Below are 23,113 nucleotides of genomic sequence, written 5' to 3' on the forward strand. Positions count from 1 at the left end.
ATTTGTTCCAGCAATCGCTTCCAAGGGTTCCGTTTCAGAAAGTGTGAAGTAGTTTTGCAATCATTAATTCCTCTCACCCCTCGACCTCCTTGTAAGATGCATGGATCATCATCACCCCCATATTACAAATGAGGAAACTGAGGCAGACAGTGGCTTGGGGTTGCACAACTGTTTTGCTGTGGGGCTAGTGGAGGGCACTGTGCACACATATTCCCCATACAGACACAGATGCATACATATAAATAAAAAATAAAATGAATCTTAAATAGAAATCAATCAAAATGGTTAATGAAGAAAAGATTAAAAAACAAAACAAAACAACACCCTTGCCACCCCAATCCCCCCCCAAAAAAAAACCCCAAAGCCCCTGACAGTGTGGTTCTTCCCTTCAGAGAACTAAGGAGAGCGGTTACTGTTCAGTTCAGCCTTCCTTTGTTGAGTTTCTATTATATTCCCAGCTGGAGGAAACACTGGGACAGTGTAAGCTCCTACTCAGGCCTGGATTTGAGCAAGGACAGAGACAGGGCTGGTGCTCTGGGTCAGAGACACTCCACATATTTTTCCAGGGCCTTGGGTCACTTGCAGTGAGCCCCACAACTCCCACACATTTGCTTCTTAATGCCCCAAGGCTCTCCCTGCTGCAAGGTTCCCATAGGAATGTGGCGGCCTGCCAGGCGCCTCATGTGCATACCATTCTTCTGGGAGGCAGGAGAGGCCAAGAGGAGGCCAAGAGGAGGCCAAGTTGGCTGGCTGCTTAACGATTTGGGCCCTAGCTCTGTGTAGTACTTTCCTGACAACTGAAGGTAAAACAGGGGAGAGATATTTATGTATTCACAGACCCATCTGGAAAACAACTGTTTTTTAAGGGTAGCCCAATGGAAACCACATTCCTTGGTTTGTTATGAAACTGTCCTCCACCCGAAAGGCATTTTCAAGTCATGAGGCTTTGAGAGGTGTGACTAAAGCAGTGTGACTTTTTTTTTTTTTAAGCAAACACACCAAAATATAGCCATCTAAATGACAACCGCTGCCATCCAACAGTCCAACCAACCACTGGTTGTTGGCTCGCTCCAAGACACTGGAGTGCCTGTCCTATCCCTGTCGGGGAATTTGCTTTGCACTCATTGGGCTGCTTTTGTTTATCGTTTGTGCAACATGTATGAGGCACTTCCTGTGTACTGAGCACGCTGCTGAACTCTGGAGACAGAAGGTCATCCCAAGAGGGTTTGTATCATTCATCTAGCATCTATTAGACACCTTCTGTGAGCCAAGCACTCTGATAGAACCTGGAAACAGAACTGTCATCACTGTGGACCTGGAAGGCACCAGTTGGAGTACCCAGGTTCTTGTGTCCCACAGTTCTCTAGTTTCCTGTCTGGTCTGTGACAGAACACTCTAACCAAAACAAATTTAGAAAAGAAAAGGGTTACAATTTGGCTTACACTTCCAGGTCTGTCATTGAGGGACGTCCGGGCAGAAGCTCAAGGCAGGAACCGTGGATCATGTTGCTTGCTGGTGGCTCACAGGTAGGCCTATGCTTCAGCTAGTTTTCTTATATAGCTCAGCCTAGGGAATGGTGCCGCCCACAGTGGGCTGGACCTGTCCACATCAATTAACAATTAAGTTAATCTCCCCAGGCCAATCTGATCTAGGAAATCCCTCCGTTGAGACTTCTTTCTCAGGTGACTCTAGGATGTGTCAAGTTGATAGTTAAGGTTAACTAGGAGACATGGCAAACTCTGTAACTACGAAAACGTCATTGGAAATAGAAATAGGGCAGGTTGCCAAGAAAGGGAAAACATTCTCAAGAATGATTGTGGTCTATCAAACTGCAGGGAAACGCTCCCAGTGCACTAGGCCCACAAGTCGCACACATTGACCTAGTGTCCCCCCTTCCTCCACTTCTATAGCATGCTCCATTTGTTGTGAAGCCCAGGCGGGAAAGGATTACAGTCTTTCTCTGCCACCAGCTTCTTTCACAGTTTCAATGCCTCTCTCCAGTCCCTACCCTCTGGCCACACACTGGAGATGAGTTTTACTGAGGGTCCATGAAAATTAACCTGGCCTGGGTGTGATCCCAGTGTGGTGGGGGGCTGGATTATATCAGGAAACTTTCCTAGACACTTCTGAGTCACAGGATTGTTTTGAGGGAAATACAATCGGACAATACATATGAGTAGCCTTAACCGAGAGGTCAACAGAGGGGGCTGCTCCGTGACTGTTTCAACTGTGCAGACAGTGCCACCATTTCTCTTTGCTGGAACAAATTCTGAATGAACTTCCTGAAAAACCCATGATTTCATAGTGCGTATAAATGATGTCCAGTACTGGATTGAGAGTGCTAAAATATCATATGAAGAAAATAAAGTCTTCTCTCCTCTTTTCCTTCTGCTGCTAGCCCCCGACTCAGAGGCAAGCAGTGAAGCCAGGATCGAGCTTTCTTCAAGATTGGTCTGTACTGACGTTGGCTGCTTATTGTTTTTCTTTTCTGTGATTTGTTGGTGGGTATAACGGACAACATTGTGTGTAATTTAGATATTCAATGCAGTGATTGGATATAAGTAAATATTCATTACTTTATTATTTATTTATTGTTCTTTTGAGACAAGGTTTCTCTGTGTAGCCTTGATTATCCTGGAACTCTTTGGTTTGCAGACCAGGCTGGCCTTGAACTCAGAGCTCTGCCTTGCCTCTGCCTGCTTTTTCAATGCTGGGATTTAAAGGCGCCGGACACCAGACCTGATATATTATTTTATTTTTTGATCACGTGTCTGCATGTTCATGTTAATGTATGTGCTCTCAAAGGCCAGAAAAGGGCATCAGATTCCTTAGGGCTAGTTGTGAGCCTCTTGATGTGGGTGCTAGAAAAACAACTTGGGTCTTCTGTAGGAGCTGTGAGTGCTCTAAACCGTGGAGCCAACTCTCTGGCCTTCACTTATGATTTCTTTCTAGGCCTTACTATTACTTACTTACTTAGCATTACTGACTATAGGTGTCAAGCTGAACACCAGACACCTAGAACATGCTTCTTTATAAGGAAAGATATGTCCTTTGACCAACATCTTCATTTGCATGAGTGCCTGGCAACCCGGTTAACTTCCATTCCACTTGCTGTTTCTAGGAAGTAGACCTCGTGCATATGTGGACTCATACTGCTTTTTCTCTCTGTGTCTGGCTTAATTCATTTAGCATACTGTCCCCGGTGTCTTCTACATTATCACAATTCGTGCAGTTTCTCTCTCTCTCTCTCTCTCTCTCTCTCTCTCTCTCTCTCTCTCTCTCTCTCTCTGTAACTATCTATTATTCACTTTTCTCTATATATCCCTTGGTGGACACTTAGGGGGTTCCCCTGCCTCAGCCATGGTGTCTAGTATTACAATGGACACACAGTTGCCTCTTTAATGGTCTTGTTATATATATGCCCAGAAGTGGGGTTGCTGGATCATATGCAGTTCTAATTTTAATTTACAAATTAATTATGTGTCTGTGTGCCTGTTTATCTGTATGTGTATCATGGGCATGCAATGTCTACAGAAGCCAGAAGAGGGAATTGCAGAGCTGTGAACTGTTTGGTATGTGCTGGGAACCAAACCCAGGTCTTCTGCAACAGCATTATGCACTCTTAGCTGCTGAATCGTCTCTCCAGACCCAACTTTTCATTTTTAAGGGACCTTTCACAGTGTTTTTATAATGGCTGTGTGTAAGGGTTTTCCTTTTATCCACACCCTCAACAACATCTATCTCCTATCTTCTTGATAGGACCCTAACAAGTGTGAGGTCATAATAGATGGCAGTTTTGATTAACATTTCTCTGATGCTTTCATAGACTACTTTCAAATGCTGCTTGCATTTCTTCTTGGAGAAATATCTATTCTGATTTCTCAGGACTTTAAATTAGATTAGCTCGGTGTGATGCACATGCCTTTTATCCCAGCACTTGGAAGGCAGAGGCGGGTAGATCTCCATGAGTTTCAAGGTCACCCTGGTCTACAGGGCAATTCTGAGGCCAGCTAGAGCTACAGAGTGAGACCCTTGGATTATTCTAATTTACAGAAGAATGGCAAACCAAGGAAATGGAATAGGCTCTTTAAACCAGCACTGGTTGCAACTCTGGAATGATAACTGCTTGCACGCAGAAGATGTAGATCTGATTGGGCGAATTCTGGGTGTTTTCTCTAAACACTTCATTACTGCATTCCAGGACTGCTCCGATCACCTCTCAATACTACCTGTTTCAACAGTGCAAAGCTTATCAAATAATAATACAGAAATGGTGACATTGTGGGGTTGGGAGATGACTTGATCAGTATAACCAGAGTTCAACCCACAGAAACCATGTTTAAAGAAGAAAAGAAAAGCCAGCTGTAGGGCTGGCTTAGTAGTTAAAGGTCCTTGCTGCCGTGCCCGACATCCTCGGTTCTATCCATGGTAGAAGGAGAGAACCGACTCCAAGTTGTCCTTTTGACTTCCATTACAGTTCAGTGGCATTCATGTGCCTCTTCCAACCCTACACTTGTATACACACACACACACACACACACACACACACACACACACACACACACAGAGGTTAATGTATCAATAGATGGATAAATAAATAAATGAAATTTTTATAAAGTCAGGCTCCATAGAGTGCATCTGTAACGTTCAGGAGAGGTAGGGAGAGGTGGGTCCTTGGGGCTCCCTGTCTATCTAGTTTAGCCTAATTGTTGAGTTCCAGGCAGAGTAGGAAATCCTGTGTAGAGGAAAAGGTAGACAGCATTTGAGGACTAACATCTGAGGCTGTTCTCTGGTGTGTATACATGTATAGACAGATACCCGCACACGCGTGTGCCTGTACACATTCGAGAGTGTGAGCACACCCTAAGGCACAAATGGCAACACTTTAAGCCAGGTATGGCTGTCTTGAAACCTCTCCAGGACATATAATTAATAGGCACGTTTTTCTGCGGCTGGCGTGAGGCATCAGGGACGTAGAGAAGATTCCAGACAGCCGCTCTAGAAGCAGCTGCTAAGATCTGCACTCTAATTTGCTGCCACAGCTTGACACAGTGAGATGCATTAAAATGCGCCACATTGGTTAATATGGGTTCAAGTAGACAAAGACTGCCAATTTGGAAGGAGGGTAAACGGCCTTGGGTGGCTCTCTTCATGATGCCCAGACTGCATGTGGTGGGAAATTGCAGTGTGCTTCCATGGGCAGTTCTGGCACAATCAAAGCACAAATGAGAGCAGAGGATTAGATTTCCTGGATGAATAATTCTTCCTGAATCTCGAGACAGGCACCCGTGGAAAGAAGAGCGCTTGTCTTTCTAAGAAGTCTCCAAACACGGTCAGAGACTCATATCCTCACACGAGTTCCATGCAAATGAGAACCGGCCCTTAACATCATCCCAAGCCAAAGAAAATTCTTGGTTGGGATTGAAAAAAAAGTTAGATAAATAATTTCTCCTCGCCTCTCAGAAGGCCGCAGCTATCGCTGCAATCCAGAGCTGGACTGTAAGCGACTCTGGTGGGTTTTACTTGGACCAGCTGCTATGATGAATTTACAGTAATTCCAGGTTTTCCTCTACTCCAAACAGAGCCAAGAGCCATGTAAGCATCCGCTTACTTCATAGTTCTCTTATTCAGTACCTGCTGATTACTGACTGTTCAGTTTTCTGACTTCTTTCTTTACTAAAATGGGACCATAGGGAAAACTCCTTCCGGGCAGCTGAGGAAGCTGGCAAAGGTTTATTTCAAGCTAATTAAAGAAGCTGTGCTAAGCACCAAGGAGTCTGCTTAGGTGGGCTGTAGGATGTGACCACTGCATCGAGGCTGAGCTGGACCTTTTCATTCCCTATACCACAGACCTTCTGTGTTTCACTATTATCACTAAGAGGTGGGCAATATTAACGAGGGAAAACTGAGCTCAGACCAACTCTTCCTTAGGATGAACCGCTGGTAAATGAAAATCTCAGAATTTGGACTTGATTGAAGTCTGAAGACTGGCCCTCTGCTTGTCTGCACTAAGCCATAAGCTGGCCATAAGCAATGGAAGCCTCCAGTCAGAGCCCAAGAAGAGAGCTTGGGATGAGAACCCTGAGCTGAGTAAAGGCGAGGAAACCGGCTAGGGATGTAGCTGCTGGTAGAATGCTTGCCCAGCATGCACAAGGCTCTGGATTGGGCTCTCAGTACTATATAAACTGTGTATGTCTGTGATCCTCGTATGAGGAGGCAAGGGCATCAGACGTTTCAGAGGACCCTTGGCTACACAGTGAGTAAATTCCAGGTAGCCTGGACTACATGAGACCATCTCTGAAAAGACAAGTGGGAGAACGTGGAGCTAGGCAGACAGGATATGTGGAAATGTGTGGAAACGCAGCAGAAGCTGGGTTTGTGTTGATCCTGGGCCCAACTCTGAAGATCTTAAGAATCCTGGAGCCCAGTGGGAAATAGTTGGACACATTTGCTGGAACGTCGAGCAAATCTTTTTTTCCTAAGGCAAACATTCAATATGAATAAACTCATGTGCTCCAGGGGTCTCAGGATCCTAGACATGCCCCAGGACACTGAGACCTGTGGTGTAAAGGCTTTAAAATGAGTTTCCTGTGAAGGATGGGTGACTCATTGCCTTAAGGTACAGAAGATATGCTTTAAGGTTAGAAAGGATTTTGAACCCAGAGTGGTGAATAGTCTCCGACTAGAGTTGCGCCCCAGCACCCTGACAGGCCTAGAAGTCAAGGGCAACCTGGCTGACATCTTCCATTTTTGCCCGTGGTCTTTGGTCTCTTCTGCTGATCCTGCATCAGATCAGCACCAGCTCCACAGGCCTGGATGTTCCAGAAGTCACTTCCTGAGGTACTGAGATTATGCTTGAGACAAAGGCCCGATGCTCAGCGTAGTAGTAAGGCGGGATCCCAGAAATGACTCATCAGAGACCACAGCATGAAGAAGATTCATTCTCAAAACCATCAGGGGAGAACTAGGGGGATGGTTCACTTAGTTAAAGTGCTTGTCATTCAAGCATGGAACCTGGATACCCATGAACCCTCTGGGAAAAAAAGTCAGGTATGGTGGCATGTGCTCATAATCTCAGTGCTTATGTGACACAAATGGGAGCTTGTGGTCAACCTAGCCTAATGAGTGAGCTCCAGAACAACAAGAGACTCTGTCGCCATAACAAAATAGACAACACCTAAAGAATGCCCTGGAAGGTTGACTTCTGGCTTCCATAGGCGCACACAGGGATGAACATGTGTGCATACATAAAGAAAGGAATGATCCCACTCCTCTTCATGATTGGGAATAAGGTTATAATAAAAAGACAGGAGACACATTCATCTTTGAATTATTTGTTGGGAATTTAACACAAAGCCAAGGGCCAGTAGAAGACGAGTCACTCACCAGCTTTGTGTCTCTTGGTAGGGGAAGGGCAGTCTCCTCTGGGTGGAATGAAAGAGACAAAGAAATGGGCAAAAAACTGTCTATGGATAATAACTTTTGAGACCTATGTATCCATGTACTGGCTTCATGGCGAGTCTTCTATTGTGATGTGGAACATTTGGTGGCTTGAGAGACACAGAGCTCATGACTCACACAAAGGTGGTGGGCTCTAAATAGAGAGACCTAATAGTTTGTTCTTAGCTGGACTTAGACTTATTAGTATAAGTTGTGGGCAAATTACCCATCCCCAAGACTCACTTTCCTGTCTGCCAAGAATCAAAATGCTCCTGAATCTTGACAGAGCTGCATACATTTTGTTATTTTGTCTTTTTTTTTTTTTTTCAGAGCTGAGGACTGAACCCAGGGCCTTGCGCTTGCTAGGCATCCGCTCTACCACTGAGCTAAATCCCCAACCCCTGAGCTGCATACATTTTGAAAGTGCAAAATACATTATGTGTGCTGAGAAAATGAGAGTGAATAATAAGAGAAATATAGAATTAAGTAGATAATATAAAAATAGTAATACCCAGTGTTGGCAGGGCAGCTCAGCAGGTAAGGGTGCTTGTCACCAAGGCTGACAACTTGAGTTCAATTCCCAGAACCCATAAGGTAAAAGGAAAGACTTAATTTCAGGAAGTTGTCCTCTGACTATCTCACAAGCACCGTGGTATGTGTGCACTCGTCGATATACAAATAGATGTAAATGTAAAACACTAACTGGGCTGGAGAGATGGCTCAGAGGTTAGGAGCATCAGTTCTTGCGGAGGACCCAGGTTCCCCACATCAACACCACACACAGCTCACAACATCTGTAACTTCAGTTCCGGGGGACCTAATGCCCCCTTCTGACCTCAGAGAGTATCAGGCACATACGTACTGTATACATATATCTTAGCAAAACATTTATGCACCTAACATAAAATAAATAAACCTAGGCCTGGGCATGGTGGCATGTCTTTAATAATCCAAGCACTTAGGAGGCAGAGGCAGGCAGATCTCTGAGAGTCTGAGGCCAGCCTGGTCTACAAAGCAAGTCCAGGACAGGGCTTTGTTACATGGAAAAACCCTGTCTCAAAAAAACAAACAAAATCTTCAAAAAAAAAAAAAAGAATTAAAAAAGTAGATGGTAAGTACAAGATGGCAAACATATTCTTTTGTAATTAAGTCTCATTATGTAATTCAAATTGCCCTCGAATTCTAGTCTCCTGCCTCAGCTTCCCAACAGCTGGAACACCGCAGATATCCCATGGAAGCTCAAGATGTGAACGGTATCTTGCTCATCTTTGTACTCTAATGCCTTATAATATATAAATATTAATTATATATTATATATGCATACATATATGTATATATAATATAATTAATATATAAGATATAAGATGATATAAGATATAAGATGATGTAAGATATAGGATGATATAAGATATAGGATGATATAAGATACAATGACACATAGTAGCAGCCCCTAAAGATGTGAGCCTGGCTGGGCTGGTGTAGCCCCATCCATGTGCATGATTATTTTTCATATTTTGGCAGCTATAGAAGTAAATGAGATTCTGCTTAGACTCCATCAGAGAAGCATTTCAAAATCCCACGAAACTAAACAAGGAACAAGGAAGGAAAGACGTTTCTTGTCTTGCTTGAAGGGACACACAATGACAGGACATTTTTGAATGTCATTTTGGGAAAGCAGTGGCCTTCTTTAGGGGTGAGCTCATGCCCACTCTCTGGTTGGTTCTGCTAAGTAGCACAACTCTTTCCTGCGTGACTCTGAAAGACAGTACACCAGAGGGGAAAGGCCACAGAGTCCCTTGGACAGTGACCTATTGACATCAGCTATTAATAGCCATTAAGTCCTTGGACGGAGCCCAAGCTCCTCTCACCCCAGAGATACCCTTGTGTTCAGAATATGCCTGATAGAGCCTGAGAGCTCTTGGAGTTTCCCAGCTAAGGATGTTTTTTTCTCTTTCCTTTCCTTTTCTTTTTTTCTTTACTCTTTTTCTTCTTCTCTTTCCTTTTTTCTTTTTACCCTCCTCCTCTTCCCCTTCCTTTTTCCCTCCTCCTCTTTTTTCCCCCTTCAAAGTCATACAAAGCACATTTGGCCTACAGACTCCATCTGCCTGTGTAGTGTGTTAACATTTTTTTTTTCCACTTAGAAGTTGTACTGGCTGGTTTTGTGTGTCAACTTGACACAAGCTGGAGTTATCACAGAGAAAGGAGCCTCCCTTGAGAAAATGCTTCCATGAAATCCAGCTGTAAGGCATTTTCTCAACTAGTGATCAAGGGGGAGGACCTAGTCCATTGTGGGTGGTGCCATCCCTGGGCATAGTCTTGGGTTCTATAAGAAAGCAAGCTGAGCAAGCCAGGGGAAGCAAGCCAGTAAGTAACATCCCTCCATGGTCTCTGCATCAGCTCCTGCTTCCTGCCCGGTGTGAGTTCCAGTCCTGACTTCCTTTGGTGATGAACAGCAATGTGGAAGTGTAAGCTGAATAAGCCCTTTCCTCCCCAACTTGCTTCTTGGTCATGATGTTTGTGCAGGAAGAGGAACCCTGACTAAGACAGGAGTCTAAGTGGCTCCCGAGCTCTCAGTAAGGCCACCAAGTTTCTCAGTCATGTTAGAAAGAAACAAGTACTGTAAGGAGAAGCAATCCAGCTAGCTATCACACACACTGACCTCTGGGGATCAGGAGGAGCTGATGGCCCACTTGGCACAGGTCCAGTGGTAAAATATTGCTGGCCATAGACAGTGCATCGCTTTTCTCGTCTCAGTCATCAAACACCTGACAAGCAGCAACTCAACAGAGGAGGGTTTGTTTTGGATGTCGGGTTGAGGGCCCATAGTCCGTCATGGCAGAAGGCACAGTGGCAGGAGGGTAAAGTAGGTAACACATTGCAGGCACAGTCGGGGGGCAGAGGTGAAGGAACGCCGGTGCTTGCGATCCTTTCTGCATTCCCCACTTTTATTCTGATTCCCCGTCCGCAGGACGGTGCCATTCACACACTAGGGTACGTCTTCCCTTCTGAGTGAAATGTCTAAGGAAACAGCCTGACGCACGCTGACATGTGTCTCTGAGGTGACTCTAAATCTAGTCAGGTTAACCGTGAAGACTCCTTATCCTGAGCAGCCTGGATGCTGGGAGCAGGCCTGGCCTCCCTTTCCCTCCTGCACGGTCGCACTCGATGTCGCCACTCTTAAGACTGGAGGAACTTTGATAATTGTGGTTCCTAAACTCAGGACTAAAACAGGCCTGCAGTTTAATGTCAACCTAACTTCTGTCTGTCAGAGCTCACCACAGGTAGTATGTCACCACACGGACCCCTCTCTGAGGGGTAGGATGGTGTACTGCTTAGCTTCAGTTGTCAGATTGCCCCAGCCCAGAGTTATCTGAAGGAATCTCATTGCAGTACCTACCTTGATCAGACTGGCTGGCCTGTAGGCGTGTCTCTGGGGGCATTTTCTCGATTGCTGGTTGATATGGGAGAGTCTAGCCCACAGTATGATTGCCATGCAGGGGTCCTGATATATAAGAAAGCTATTCAGTGCAGAGGCAAGAAAGCAAGCCAGTAAGCAGCATTTTTTTTCTGGGGTTTCTGCTTTTAGGTTCCCCGTATGCCTTCCTTCATCGATGGGCTGTGAACTGGTGAATCAGCCTTTTCCTCCCGAGTTGCTTTTGGTGTTTATCACAGCACTTGAAAGCTAAGATAGTGTATTAGTTACTTTCCCATTGCTGTGAGTAAACACCACGACGGAGGCAACTTATTGAAGAGTTTACTCGAGCTTATGGTTCCCAACGACACAGGAATGGCAGCCAGAGAAGGATGCCGAGCGCTCACAACCTCAACCACAAGCAGGCAGCAGAAGAGCGAGCATGAATCGAAAGTGGCTGAGTGCTTTAATCTCAAAGCCCACCCCCGGTGACACACTTCCTCCATCGAGGCCGCATCCGACATTGCCACCAACTGAGGACCAAGTATTCAGACATGTGAGCTGATGGGGACTTTCCCATTCAAACCATCACAACATATTTATGAAATAGTATGATGGTTTGATACATGTCTATGTTTTGTCATCAGATCAAGTGGTTAAGGTTTCAATATCCTGGTCTGGAGAGATGGCTCAGTGGTTAAGAGCACTGACTGCTCTTCCAGAGGTCCTGGAAACCCAACCCCAGCAACCACATGGATGGCTCACAACCATCTATAATGGAATCTGATGCCCTCTTCTGGTGTGTCTGAAGACAGCTACAGTGTATATATATAATATATATATAAATAAATCTTTAAAAAAAGGTTTATTTAGATGCCACAATAATAACGATGCAGATCTGTGGGATACAGTGTGATAGTCCAATGCCTGTGTGTGGCAAACCCTGCCACATGGGGGGATTGGCACTTTTGTCTCCTTAGTCCTGCTTGGAGCTGTCATATCCTTCTCTTCAAATTATTCATAACTGGATGACAGGTTGCTGTGACCAGTGTCATTCCCACTGTGCTTACATACATGTCCCCTTCAGTATAATTGTTCTGAAAGGTTCCTGTTACCTCCTCATCTAACTATGTCTTAGGCATCATCCATTCTGAGTCTAGTGTGTAGAACACAAATATGACGTTTCTGACATTTCCGGGCACACCCTTAAGGACAGCTGGACATTTGGCTTGAATTCTGGCTCTCCATCCTCAGTGGACCAAGGATACAGTGATTGCCTGACAGGGATGGCCTGAGAAATGAATGGGACCCTGACCTGCAAGAAAAGTGTCTCATGGGGGATATGGGCCTCCTCCACGGAGGGCTTCTCTGGGTATTCCTATTCTGCAATGGCTGGGGATTGGGACTCACATGCATCTCTTAGGGGTGATAAAGAAGCCAGAGACCCCACATTCTCCAAAGAGACAAAGGTAAGGTATCGTGGAAGAACATGGGCTTGGGGCAGGGATGTGGTCCATGAGAAATGCCAAAGCCAAGTGGTGTGGCCTCAGGCCATTCAATTAGTTACTCACCACCTCCAGAGAGGTTTGCCGTTCGTAAGAAGTGGATGGAAGTTGGCTCGTGCTGCAGCTCAGTGGTAGAACATTTGGTTAGCATGTGAGGTTCTAGGTTTAAGCTCCAGTGCAGTCAAAAACAAGGAGAGACAAGAGAGGGGGAGGGGATGGAGGGGGAGGGGAGGGGAGAGGAGAGGGAAGGGAAAGGAAGGGGAGAAGGGGGAGGAAGAGAGGAAGAAAGGGACGGGGAGAGGAAGAAAGGGAGGGGAAGAGAGGAAGAAAGGGAGGGGGAAGAGGAAGAAAGGGAAGGGGAGAGGAAGAAAGGGAGGGGAAAGGAAGAAAGGGACGGGGAGAGGAAGAAAAGGAGGGGGAGCAGGACAGGGGGAGTGGGAGTGGGAGGGGGAAGGGAGGGGGAGAGGGTGAGGGGGAGGGGAAGAGGGAGGATATAATGGAATGTGTCTTCCTTCCAGGATGGCTGTGAAGATTAGAGAGCATGCTTATGCACTAAGAAGCTGTCCAAAAGGCCATCAGTTTTAATACTGGCCCCCAAATGGAGGTTACCAGAGCCAGAAGGTCCCAATAACTGCCTCTTCAGCCAGCAGCAGCTTTACCACTGGAGGCTGGCTGTGTCATTTATTTGGACTCAGGGCTGGGCTGGATTTTTGCTAGGACTCTGAGCAATGGGCCCCTGAAACTTGCCCTCTGCTTTTCTACGGGGCAGGCTGATTCCAGGACAGCAGGCTGGAAGACTGAGCTGTCAGCAAGAGCTTGCTGGGCAGTGAGCCACTAATGGGGCACACAGCCATCTGTAGGGGGCACTCACCACAGGGACATCTGTGAGGAGCAAACTACCAGTGGGGTGTACAGGTCACAGAAACCCTTATGGGAACACAACCAGTTGTGGGGGAACATCGTCATAGAAGCACCCGTGGGAATACAGCCACTTATGGAGAGACGAGGTCCCAGGAAAACCTATGGGGAACACAACCATCTCTGGGGATTACATATCACAGGCACAGAAGTGGGAGCACAGCCACCTGTGGGGAGTATAGGTCACGGGAACCCCTTGGGGATCATAGTTGTCTATCAGGAGCAGGCATCACCAGGAGTATTTGTAGGAGCACACCTAACCTATGGAAAACATAGGTTCCAGGAACATCTGTGGGGAGCACTTGTCACACCAGGGGGAGGACAACCGCCTGTGGGGAGTACAGGTCATAGGATTACCTGGTGGCAGCAGAGCCACCTGTGGGGAGCACAGGTATCTGTAGGGAAAATAGCCACCGTTTTGGGGTCCCCAGGGGAGGACATGTTGACTGGCATCTGTCTTCTGCAGAGACCCAGGAGAGTGGGGACGGAGGGAGGGATAAGCGTGACCCTCAGAGAGGCACCACAGCATCTCTTGCACAGGCTTTTCCCAGAGCTCTGCTTCAGTCTGCTGGCTTCTCCTGTTGTGCCTGGCCCTCCCCAGAGCAGGAGAAATTAATGTGTCCTCGAATCCTCAGCTACTGTGTGGGGCTGCCAGAGACTCTGAAGGCAAAGGCTGAGGAATGCTAAGTATTTATGACCTAGCAGAATTGTTCCCTAACTGCTGGCTTCTGCAGGAGCCTTCTGGGTTCCGTCGTGGTTGCTCCTCCGCTTCTAGAACCTGCCAAGAACTCCCAGGTCCCAGTCAGCACTTAGGCTGCTATGTGGGGGCAGGGGTCAGAGGACCTCTGTGTGGCTGGTGGCCCAGAGCACTGGTGTGGATGTCCAGGCCTGCTCCAGCGGAAAAAGGGGCTGGGGTGGGGAAGAGAGGCCATAACCTCAGGGCTCTGGCTCTTTTCGAAGGGCGAGCATGGCCTAGGCTCTCATCAACCTGGGTTACTGCATTTCCTCTGAGCAGGGCTTGGTGCGCTCCTCAGGGAAGGGGTCTTTCCATATTGACTGCCTCTGGGCAGATGGTCACCTTTCCTCTGGTTCTGTCTCCTTCAGTGTGTAGCTTGAATGGTGGCTGCTGTGTACCTCCTTCTCCATCCCTGTGGGCTTAAGTGACAGAAAGCAATTGAAGTGAACTAGTGAAAGTCAGAGGTGCTGTGACTGACTTAGCCTGGTTCCTTCACAGAGGCTGCCAGAGCAGACAGACATGACTATGCCTCAATGAAGCGCTCCCCTGTGCCCTTGAGTTACCTGCACAGCAGATCATCTCTTTCCTCCTCTTTCCCACTCTCACTTTGGGCAAATATTTACATATTTACTGTGTGTATGTGTGCTGTATATTTGTGTATGTGTGCGTGTGCCTATACACGCATGCATGAGTGTGTTTGTGTGTGTGCATGTGTGCGTCTGTGTGTGTGTGTGCACACATGTGTGTATGCTCATGTGAATATGTATAGAGGCCAGTGGATGAGCCCTGGCCTATTGCTCTCTCTACCTTCTACCTTTGAGACAGGCACCTGGACTTCATTTCAGTTTTGGTGAGGTTGGCAGTCAGCAAGCCCCCTTAACCATGTCTCCTCCCCACCTCACATAGTGCTCCATTATAAGAGTGCATGGCCCCATTTGGCTCTTTACATGAGTTCTGGGAATTTGAACTTTGGTCCTCATGTTTGAGCAGTGCACATTTTCCCAAGCTGGCCCATTCCTCAGTTCACCTATTCCTTCTTTCTTTTCTTTTTTTTTTGAAACAGTGTCCTTCACTGACCTAGAACTATCTGAGTGTCGTGGCCAGGGATCCCCTGCCTCTGCTTCACCAGCTCTGGGGTTACAAGCACATCTGGCCTACTTGGTTTCTTTCTTTTTTTAAACTTGGGTCTGGAGATTGAATTGTGACAGCATGTACTGCCTAAGCAGGGCAGTAGAGAGTGTCTTTTCGTATTTCTGTGACAACATAGCTTGACAAACACAACTTAAGGGAGAAAGGGGTTACGTTTGCTCACTGCTCACTGTATAGTCCGTCGTGGCAGAGAAGACAAAGCAGCAGGAGCTTGACCCAACTGGTCTCATTGCACGGGCAGGCAGGAAGCAGAGCAATGAGTGCACAAACACTAGTGCTCAGCTTTTTATACAGTCTAGGACCCCTTCCGAGGGAATGGTGCCGCCCAGAGTGGCCTGGGTCTACCCACATCAACCAACACAAGACAAAACCCCACAGCTTGTCTACAGGTCAACCTTTCTAAACAATCCCTTATCGAGACCTTCCTCATTCTCTAGGTAATTCTAGACTGTCAAGTAGATGATTAAAACTAAGCATTGCAGCCTCCGTACATATTATATTGATCAGAGAGCTCAGAAAAGAGAAATGGAGTCCACGGGCTCCCGTAGCTTAGTTGAGTGCATAATTATTGCTTGCCGCCTCATGGCTCATGGCTTTAATCAACGCTTTAATCCAGGTGCCCTGTTCAGTGAGTGTCTGTCCTCCGATATCATAACAAATAAAGGAGGATGTGGTAGCCTTGGTGACCTGAGCAAGGAAAGGCTTCTAGGAGCTGGTTTCAGAAACGTTGACAAATATTTGCCAAAGGCAGGCACCCATGAGTGGGCAACAGGCTGTTGTTGAGGTTTCCAGGAAATCTCCGAACAGCTGGGGAGTCATGCAGCCCCAGCCCCAGCTCCCATACTGAACAAACGTGCGACAGATTAAATATTTATCTATTGTCCTGTCCACCTCAATAAAACATCACACTCTTTCATGCTCTTGCCTTAATGAGGTTTGTGTGCCTTGGAATGCCGCCCTGGGCCAGCCAATCATATCCGAAGATGTGAAAACATAAAAATCGATAGAAAGAAATGAAAAGTCTGTTTCACTGATAAAACCTCATTTATCTTACTCATGGGTACTTCTCAGATTCTCGTAACTGCCCTTTCGGGGGGCAGCATCAAACCCAGGACCTGCTTGCCTGTAGGCTTCTCAGAGGGGTTGGGCAAGGCAAGAATATATGAAGGAGGTTGGGGGGCTGCCAAGAAATAGGGACCGGCACTACTGGACTTGCTTCCGCCCAGGAGCTTCATTGGAGATTTTTCAGGTCAGAGCTTCTAGGGGTTGGGCTGGAGGCTACATGAAACCCCGGGTTTCACCCATAGCATGCACAATATGAGGTAGCTGTGGGGGTGCACAGCTATAATCCCAGTGCAGGGGAGGTAGAGTTAGACGTTCAAAGTCATCCACAGTTACACGTCCAGTTCTAGACCAGCCTGGACTACCATGTCTAGGATAAGATACTCTCAGAGAAAAAAACGGATCTTCACCAAGCTCTGACAGTGAAGGCTTGGGGACCCCCTTTTTTTTGGTAGATGTTGTGTAAGATGATAGCATTATGAAGATTATGCATGCTGATTAGAATGAATTAGGAAAATCAAATTACTTTTTAAATTATGTGCATTTATCGTATGAGTACGGGCATGTATACCATAGCATGTGGTGGACATCAGAGGATAACCTGGGGTAGCCAGTTCTCTCCTTCCCCTATGCTAGTCCTACGGACCAAACTCAAGTCATCAAGCTTTAGGGCTAGTCCCCGAGCCATCTCCCTAGCCTGAAAATGAAATTATTTAGCCTGTGTCTAGGAGCTTAATAAATCAACTGTTCCTACCTGTAGGTTCCGTAACCACACATTCAGCCAACAGCAGCTTAAAATGTCCAGGGAAGGTGATGGGGTGGCTCAATGGGCAAAGGCACTTGCTGCCAAGTTTGACAACATGAGTTCAGTTCCCAGGACTCACCTGGTGGGACAAGAACTGACTCTCACAAGTTGTCCTCTGACTCCCACATGGATACTGTAGCAGGTTCGCATGTCCCTCCCCTGTAAATAAACTACACACACACACACACACACATAATATATATATATTAAATGTGTAGAAAATCATATCTCTGTTTTGAGTACAGGAAGATGTTTTTATTGTGATTGTTCCCCAAATAATACAGCATGACCCCTTCTTACGTAGTCTGTAGTGTAGCTATTTAGGTAACAAGAGGACAACACACAGGAGAGCATCGGCAGATTTTGCTATCTGTGGGCTAGCCTACAACCCACTCGGGATGAATGACAGCATTCCTTGAGCCACCTGGGGAGGAAGCAGGTGTCCTCTGAGGTGACAAGGTTGGGGCACTGGTCCTTAAGGAGCACCAGTAGTCTCCTCTTACCTCCATGGATTCTTCTAAGTTGTGGGCTCTCTTAGTCCTTTTCTATGGATAGTAGAGAGAGCGGGATGGTCAGGGAGTGCCCCCTCTCTGCAGCCTCAGGGGAGGTGGGTACAGACTGAGGCCACTTTGGGCCACTTTGGTGGGGGGTGGAAGCCTTCCTTCCTCTTCCAGTCCCCTTTTGTTCAGTAGCCATGACTTTGGAAGGGAGGTGAGGGGGTGTGTCAGCTTTCCCCACACAGCAGGAAGGTTTTAAACATCAGTGTTTCTCATTGTTGGTGTGATTAGTGCTGTGTTCTTCCACCAAGTGAGCTGATCCCCACCTTTTCTGCACGCTCTCTGTACTGTGGCTGGCCTGGTCCCTGTGAGTTCTTTCAAGGATTTAGCTTTCCCATGCCTGGTGCTGTGCGGATGGAGGCTCCTTCACTCCAGCAGCTGAGGTACAGGTGTGACTTTAGAATGTCATATTCCCACGACGCTCTCGGGAGCCCCAAATCCAAATCAGAACTTCCATAGTTTTTATCTATGTCCTAGGGATAGGTTCCAGAACCAACTGCAGATACCCAAGTTGATAGATACTCCAACGTCTTTTATGAAAGTCTTCCTGCAATGCACCAACCCGTGCTATCCTCCACTATTTTCCTGCTGCTGGGAGGGTAAGAGTAACTTGCTGTGCTTCAGGAGGACCTGGGTTTGTTTCCCAACAAAACCATCTAGAACTCCAGGTCGAGGGGATCTGATCTGATGCCTTCTGACACCTGCAGAGACTCATGCAGGTGGTACATATACACACATGCAGACAAAACACTCACCCTCAAAAAATAAATTTAAAAATATATTTTTAAAAACTTTATAATAGTCAGTGAGTGTGTCAATCAACCATGCAATCTTGCACCTCAATGTGGTTCTCCGGTTCTCAGTGTTTGAGTGACTGTCCTGTATTTTCCGGTAGAGCCAAGTCGATCTGGTGGGAGAGATTCTATGCAAGGCTTGGATTAGAGAAGGTTAGTGGACATGTTCCTCTTGCAGGCGTAGGAGGGGCCCCCAGCTTGGATGCCCAAGGTGGGGCTGCACTAAAGGCGGGGAGTCTCACATCCTTTGCTACTCAGGCAGCCTCAGTCCCTCTGACCTTTGGATTCCATCTACTCTCATTTCCCAGTGGAAAAATAAATGAGCTCTAATTTAAGGGGGGGGGCGGGGAGTGGACGATGTATACATGTGCTCTCACACTGGAAGACCGTGATTCATATGGGAACCACAATGTATACACGTCGGAGAGTCTGGTTATTGGAAAATTACAGCCCTGGGATTCTGTTGATGTAAATAAGCCTCGATATCCTCTGTAGGGTTAACCAAGCAACCCACAACAAAATGAGTTGATAATGACAGCACTGATTCGTAATTAAAAAGTCGCTGTGGCAGTGGCTGGGAACTGCAAACAACTCAAGGTTGTGCTGATGAATAGCTGATATAGAAGCCTTCTCCCAGTTGGGGATATAGCGAGTCTAACTGTACACGGGAGAGGTGCCTTTCTTTGTAACCTGGCAGGCAGGCTACTCCACAATGTTGCAGGGGATGCAGTAACCTATAAAAGGCTTTCTTAGTCAATTGCCAATTAGTTGACCTAATTGCGTGCAAAAATGAAAGCTTAATCAAATTATACACAATTGGATTGTACGTGCGTGCATGTGTTCGTGTGTGAGTATCAGAGATAGAGGATGTTTAACATGTACAAGATCCTGGGTCTAGATCCCAGATCATCAGCCACAAATAAAGATTATACACAATTTACCAATGTATTCCAAAGGAAGATCTAGAAAAATTTTGTTCCAGGCATGAGCTACCTCCGATGATGTCTCTGGCATCTATGGTAGAATGCTACTGTTGTAGGAAGCTGGGGGTTTTGTTCCTACCTCATCCAGACCAGAGCTGCATGTCTGATGAGCAAAGCACTTAGCATCTCATTTTTAAAAACACGCAAATCCTCCACGTGAAACAGTTTAGAAGACTTAACACTGTTCATTTAATGAAGATGATTTCTAAGACTTAGCACAACGAAAAACAACCCACAGGAGAGTATATATAACTGGTGAGCTATGCTGGAAGGGAACACAGAAAAGATTTTGTACGTTCATTCAGAGTTTATTTGCACAGGGTATTTCTGGAATCATGCAGAAGAAATGGATCAAGACAGTCATCTCCGTGGAGAGTGGAGACCAATGGGGAAGAGGTGAGGTGGATACTTAGGGTTTTTAATCAGATATCCTTTTTGCTTTTTGAGTTCTGTGTTTCTTATATATCGACTATTAAGAATAACGATGATTAATTGAGGGGGGAAAGATCCTAACTGTGGTACCATTTCATAGGCTGGGGTCCCAGACTAAGTAAAAAATCAGTAGGTTGAGCACCAGCATTCACCTCTCTGCTTCCTGCCTGCAAACACGAGAGCGGCTGCCCCACACTCCTGTGGCCGTACCTCTCCACCCTTCCCTGTAGCCTCAAACTGTAAGCAGAATGATCTCGTCTCAGTTTCTTCGTTCCTCTCTTTTGTCAGGAGTTGAAGGCTGTTTGGTTACTCATAATGGCAAGGTCCCTTTCTTCTTCAAAACCATGATTGTGTCTTACGTATTCAATCCTAGAATCTAAAGGGAAACACCCATCTCCATGAGAAGACAGCTTTATAAAACCAGACACAAGCTCTGGGATGCTGGGTTGAGGCAAAGGCCTTAGTCCCAATACCCAGTTGTTGGGTACACTGTCATGCTATTAAGAAAGTTACCAAGGTCTGATATGGTTTCTTACTGTGGAGAATACAAAACCCCAATGGAGGGCCCTTAGGAAGGGTGGTGTACATTAATGGCTTGAGTATCAGGGAGCAGCAAGGCACAACCCCGACAGCAAAGTTCAAGTGGATGAAGGTCTCTTATTTCCTTCTACTTCAGTGCTGCTCACAGAGATCCAACAGTTATCAATCTCAATTTACTAAAGGAATTTAAAAGAGCACGAGACCAACATGAATCCTAATGAGAAATATGATATTTCATTAACTATGCAAGAAAGAACTCTGTTCTTACACATAGATCGATGGAAGACGGTGCATCGCCCTCACATCTCAGATGCTCACTGTGCTGAATTCCTAGAACAGAACAGCCGGGGAGGCGCACGGTGGGTCTAAGGCTGCTGGATTCTGAGCTGCCCTGGATGGTTGGTACAGAAAGAAGCAAGAACAGGCAGGGAATGCTGTGGACAACTGGAAGGCCTGAGTAGCAAGCCATGTCAGTGAACCCTCAAACTAGGGAAGGCTTTTCTAGAGGCTTCCGTTTGCATGTGGAAAATGTTCCCCCATGGGCTCATTGTGAACCCTTGGTTCTCAGCTGGTGTTTTGAAAAATTATGAATCCTTTAGGGGGTGGAGCCTCACTGGAGGAGGGCTTTGAGGTTTGCTAGCTCAGCCCCACTGTTTGTCTGTTCTCTCCTTGTTCTGACATGGGAAGTGAGGGGTGTTGGCTATATGCTCTTCCCGCCATGGCTGCCATAACTTGCCCTCCATGACAGGCTGTGTGCCTTCAGATCATGAGCCAAAAAAGTCCGCCTTCCCTTAGACTGTTTTCACCAGGCTCTTTTGTTCCATGGAGAAACATAACTAAGACAAGGAGCGACTTCCAGACGCACTTCGGGAAGAGGCAACCCAAGCTGTTAAGACAGCAGTAGATGTTCTGTGAAGACGACAGTAGCATGGGTCATTACCCCAAGATATCCCATTAGCTCCTCAATGGGAGAACACAAGGGATAAGTACTGTATCTGCTGCCGTCTCTCCGAGGGTTTCCCCTACATGTTAAGCGATTAGTATCCAGCTCTCACACCCCCATTTCTTGTTCCCTTAGGTCTGACCCTCCCTTTCCCCATCAGCCTCTTTGCTTTCTCTGTAAGGCCCTGGGGCAGACTGGCACAGCAGAACTCTATCCTTCAAAGCCAGGTTTGCATGAGGAGGTACATGACCAGCAGCCCTCGAGTCACTGGAGTGAGGAGACTAGATGAGCTTTGGTTAAATGACTGACATTTTCCACGCCTGGAATTAGCCAGTAATTGCATGTGGGCAGACTTAGCCAGGATGGCCTAAATGACCAATTAGAAGGCAAAAAGGAGGTTCTTTTTTTTAAAGTTCAAGGGTCCCTGTTGACAAGCCCTACTTCTTAGGCGATGCTCCAATGGGTCTGCACCTAGCTCTTTGCCATGTGCAAGCATACCCTACATTTGCCTAACGATAATGAATTGAGTACTTATTTTGCAGGAAAATATAGGGCACATCCATTACATGCAATCAAGCAAAAAGGCTGCGAAATGGGCACTCTATTAATTCCAAACAGAACCCTTCCCAAATGTCATCTTGCAACCGGAGCGTGGGCTTATTACCAATCTGAAGGAATTAAGGGTAATTTTCATTTGTACAAAGGATTTGAGGGATGAGGCTCCTGCCACACACAGTATTAACTGAGTTAGATTCAATTTGGCAATTTTAGTGTGAATCACCCAGCCCTGACCTGGCCTGCCCTAGGGTGAGATCAGAGCGTCTTGTCTGCTAGAGGACACAGGTGTATGCAGGTAAGGCTGGTCTGCACAAGCACACATGCATTTTAGGACACACAGAGAATGGAATGCAGTTGACCAGTCGTAAACCAGTAAGTTACCCAGAGAGGAAAAATATATGCTAATGGATAGCAAGCCTCCACATCTCTGGGCCTCACTTTCCTTGTCTGTAAGAGGGAGGGATGATCTCCTTTAATGAGACACAAGCCTAATGAACTGGAGCACAGGAGAGACTCCCCTTTATTGTGGGGACTAATTCTAATCTTTATTCCTATGCTCTGGGGGCTGCGCTGATCCCCATGGCACACGTGGAAACATCTAGGGCCTGAATTTGGATGGAGACAATTTCCCAAGTCACTGATGGTTCAGTCCCCAGAGCCTACAGATGTAGGTTAGTGGTCACTTCCTTACTGATTTTAATGTCCACTATCTCCGGGTGGTTGTTGGGTTTGTGGGAGAGGGCAGAACAAGAGACAGGAGTAAGCGGGTGAGGCAGTTGGGAAGCTGGTCCAGATGGCCTTCACGAGGGTGGCTGGGCAGCAGGAGGCAGCCCAGGTCTTCACTCCACATTCCGGTACTTGGTGAAGAGGTTGTACAGCACTCTCAGCGTGGACTTCAGGTCACAGTTGACAATGTCTGTGGAGAGACAAAACTCATCAGTGGCCTCCATGGGCCACATGCTCTAAAGTTGGCAGTGATGGTCCCTTGCCATCTGCCACTCATCCTCATCTGCCCAGGGTGGTCCTCAGACGCGACTCGTGGCCATCACGGGCAGGTGGGAGTGGAAGGACAGGTAGGTACGCAGTGAGAACTCAAAGCGGGTAAGCAATAAGGGAAGAAGGGGCCAGGTATTAGGGTTGCAGTCCCACAGAAATAAGGCAGTCACCCCAGAGTGTGTCTTCACCATGGACACAGCAGCTCCAGGTGAGAGGAGTGTTGGCCTCAACTCTGTCTCATCTCATCTGTCCCTAAGGCTCTTCTCCCCAACTCCTACCTTCA

The 23,113-nt window shown here is 46.7% G+C and overlaps 1 protein-coding gene across 1 annotated transcript in view; it reads right to left on the minus strand.

Annotated features, from left to right (window-relative positions):
• Positions 1-19,648: 19,648 nt before the first annotated feature.
• Positions 19,649-23,113, minus strand: part of Parva (parvin alpha) — a 155,415-nt gene continuing 151,950 nt past the window's right edge. Inside the window, exon 13 of the mRNA XM_032892879.1 lies at positions 19,649-22,750. Within this exon, the coding sequence (XP_032748770.1) occupies positions 22,674-22,750 (77 nt within the window). The 3' untranslated portion in view covers positions 19,649-22,673. The remainder of the gene's footprint in view (positions 22,751-23,113) is intronic.

Source organism: Rattus rattus, chromosome 2 (genome assembly GCF_011064425.1).
Source record: "Rattus rattus isolate New Zealand chromosome 2, Rrattus_CSIRO_v1, whole genome shotgun sequence".
Classification (NCBI taxonomy): Eukaryota; Metazoa; Chordata; class Mammalia; order Rodentia; family Muridae; genus Rattus; species Rattus rattus.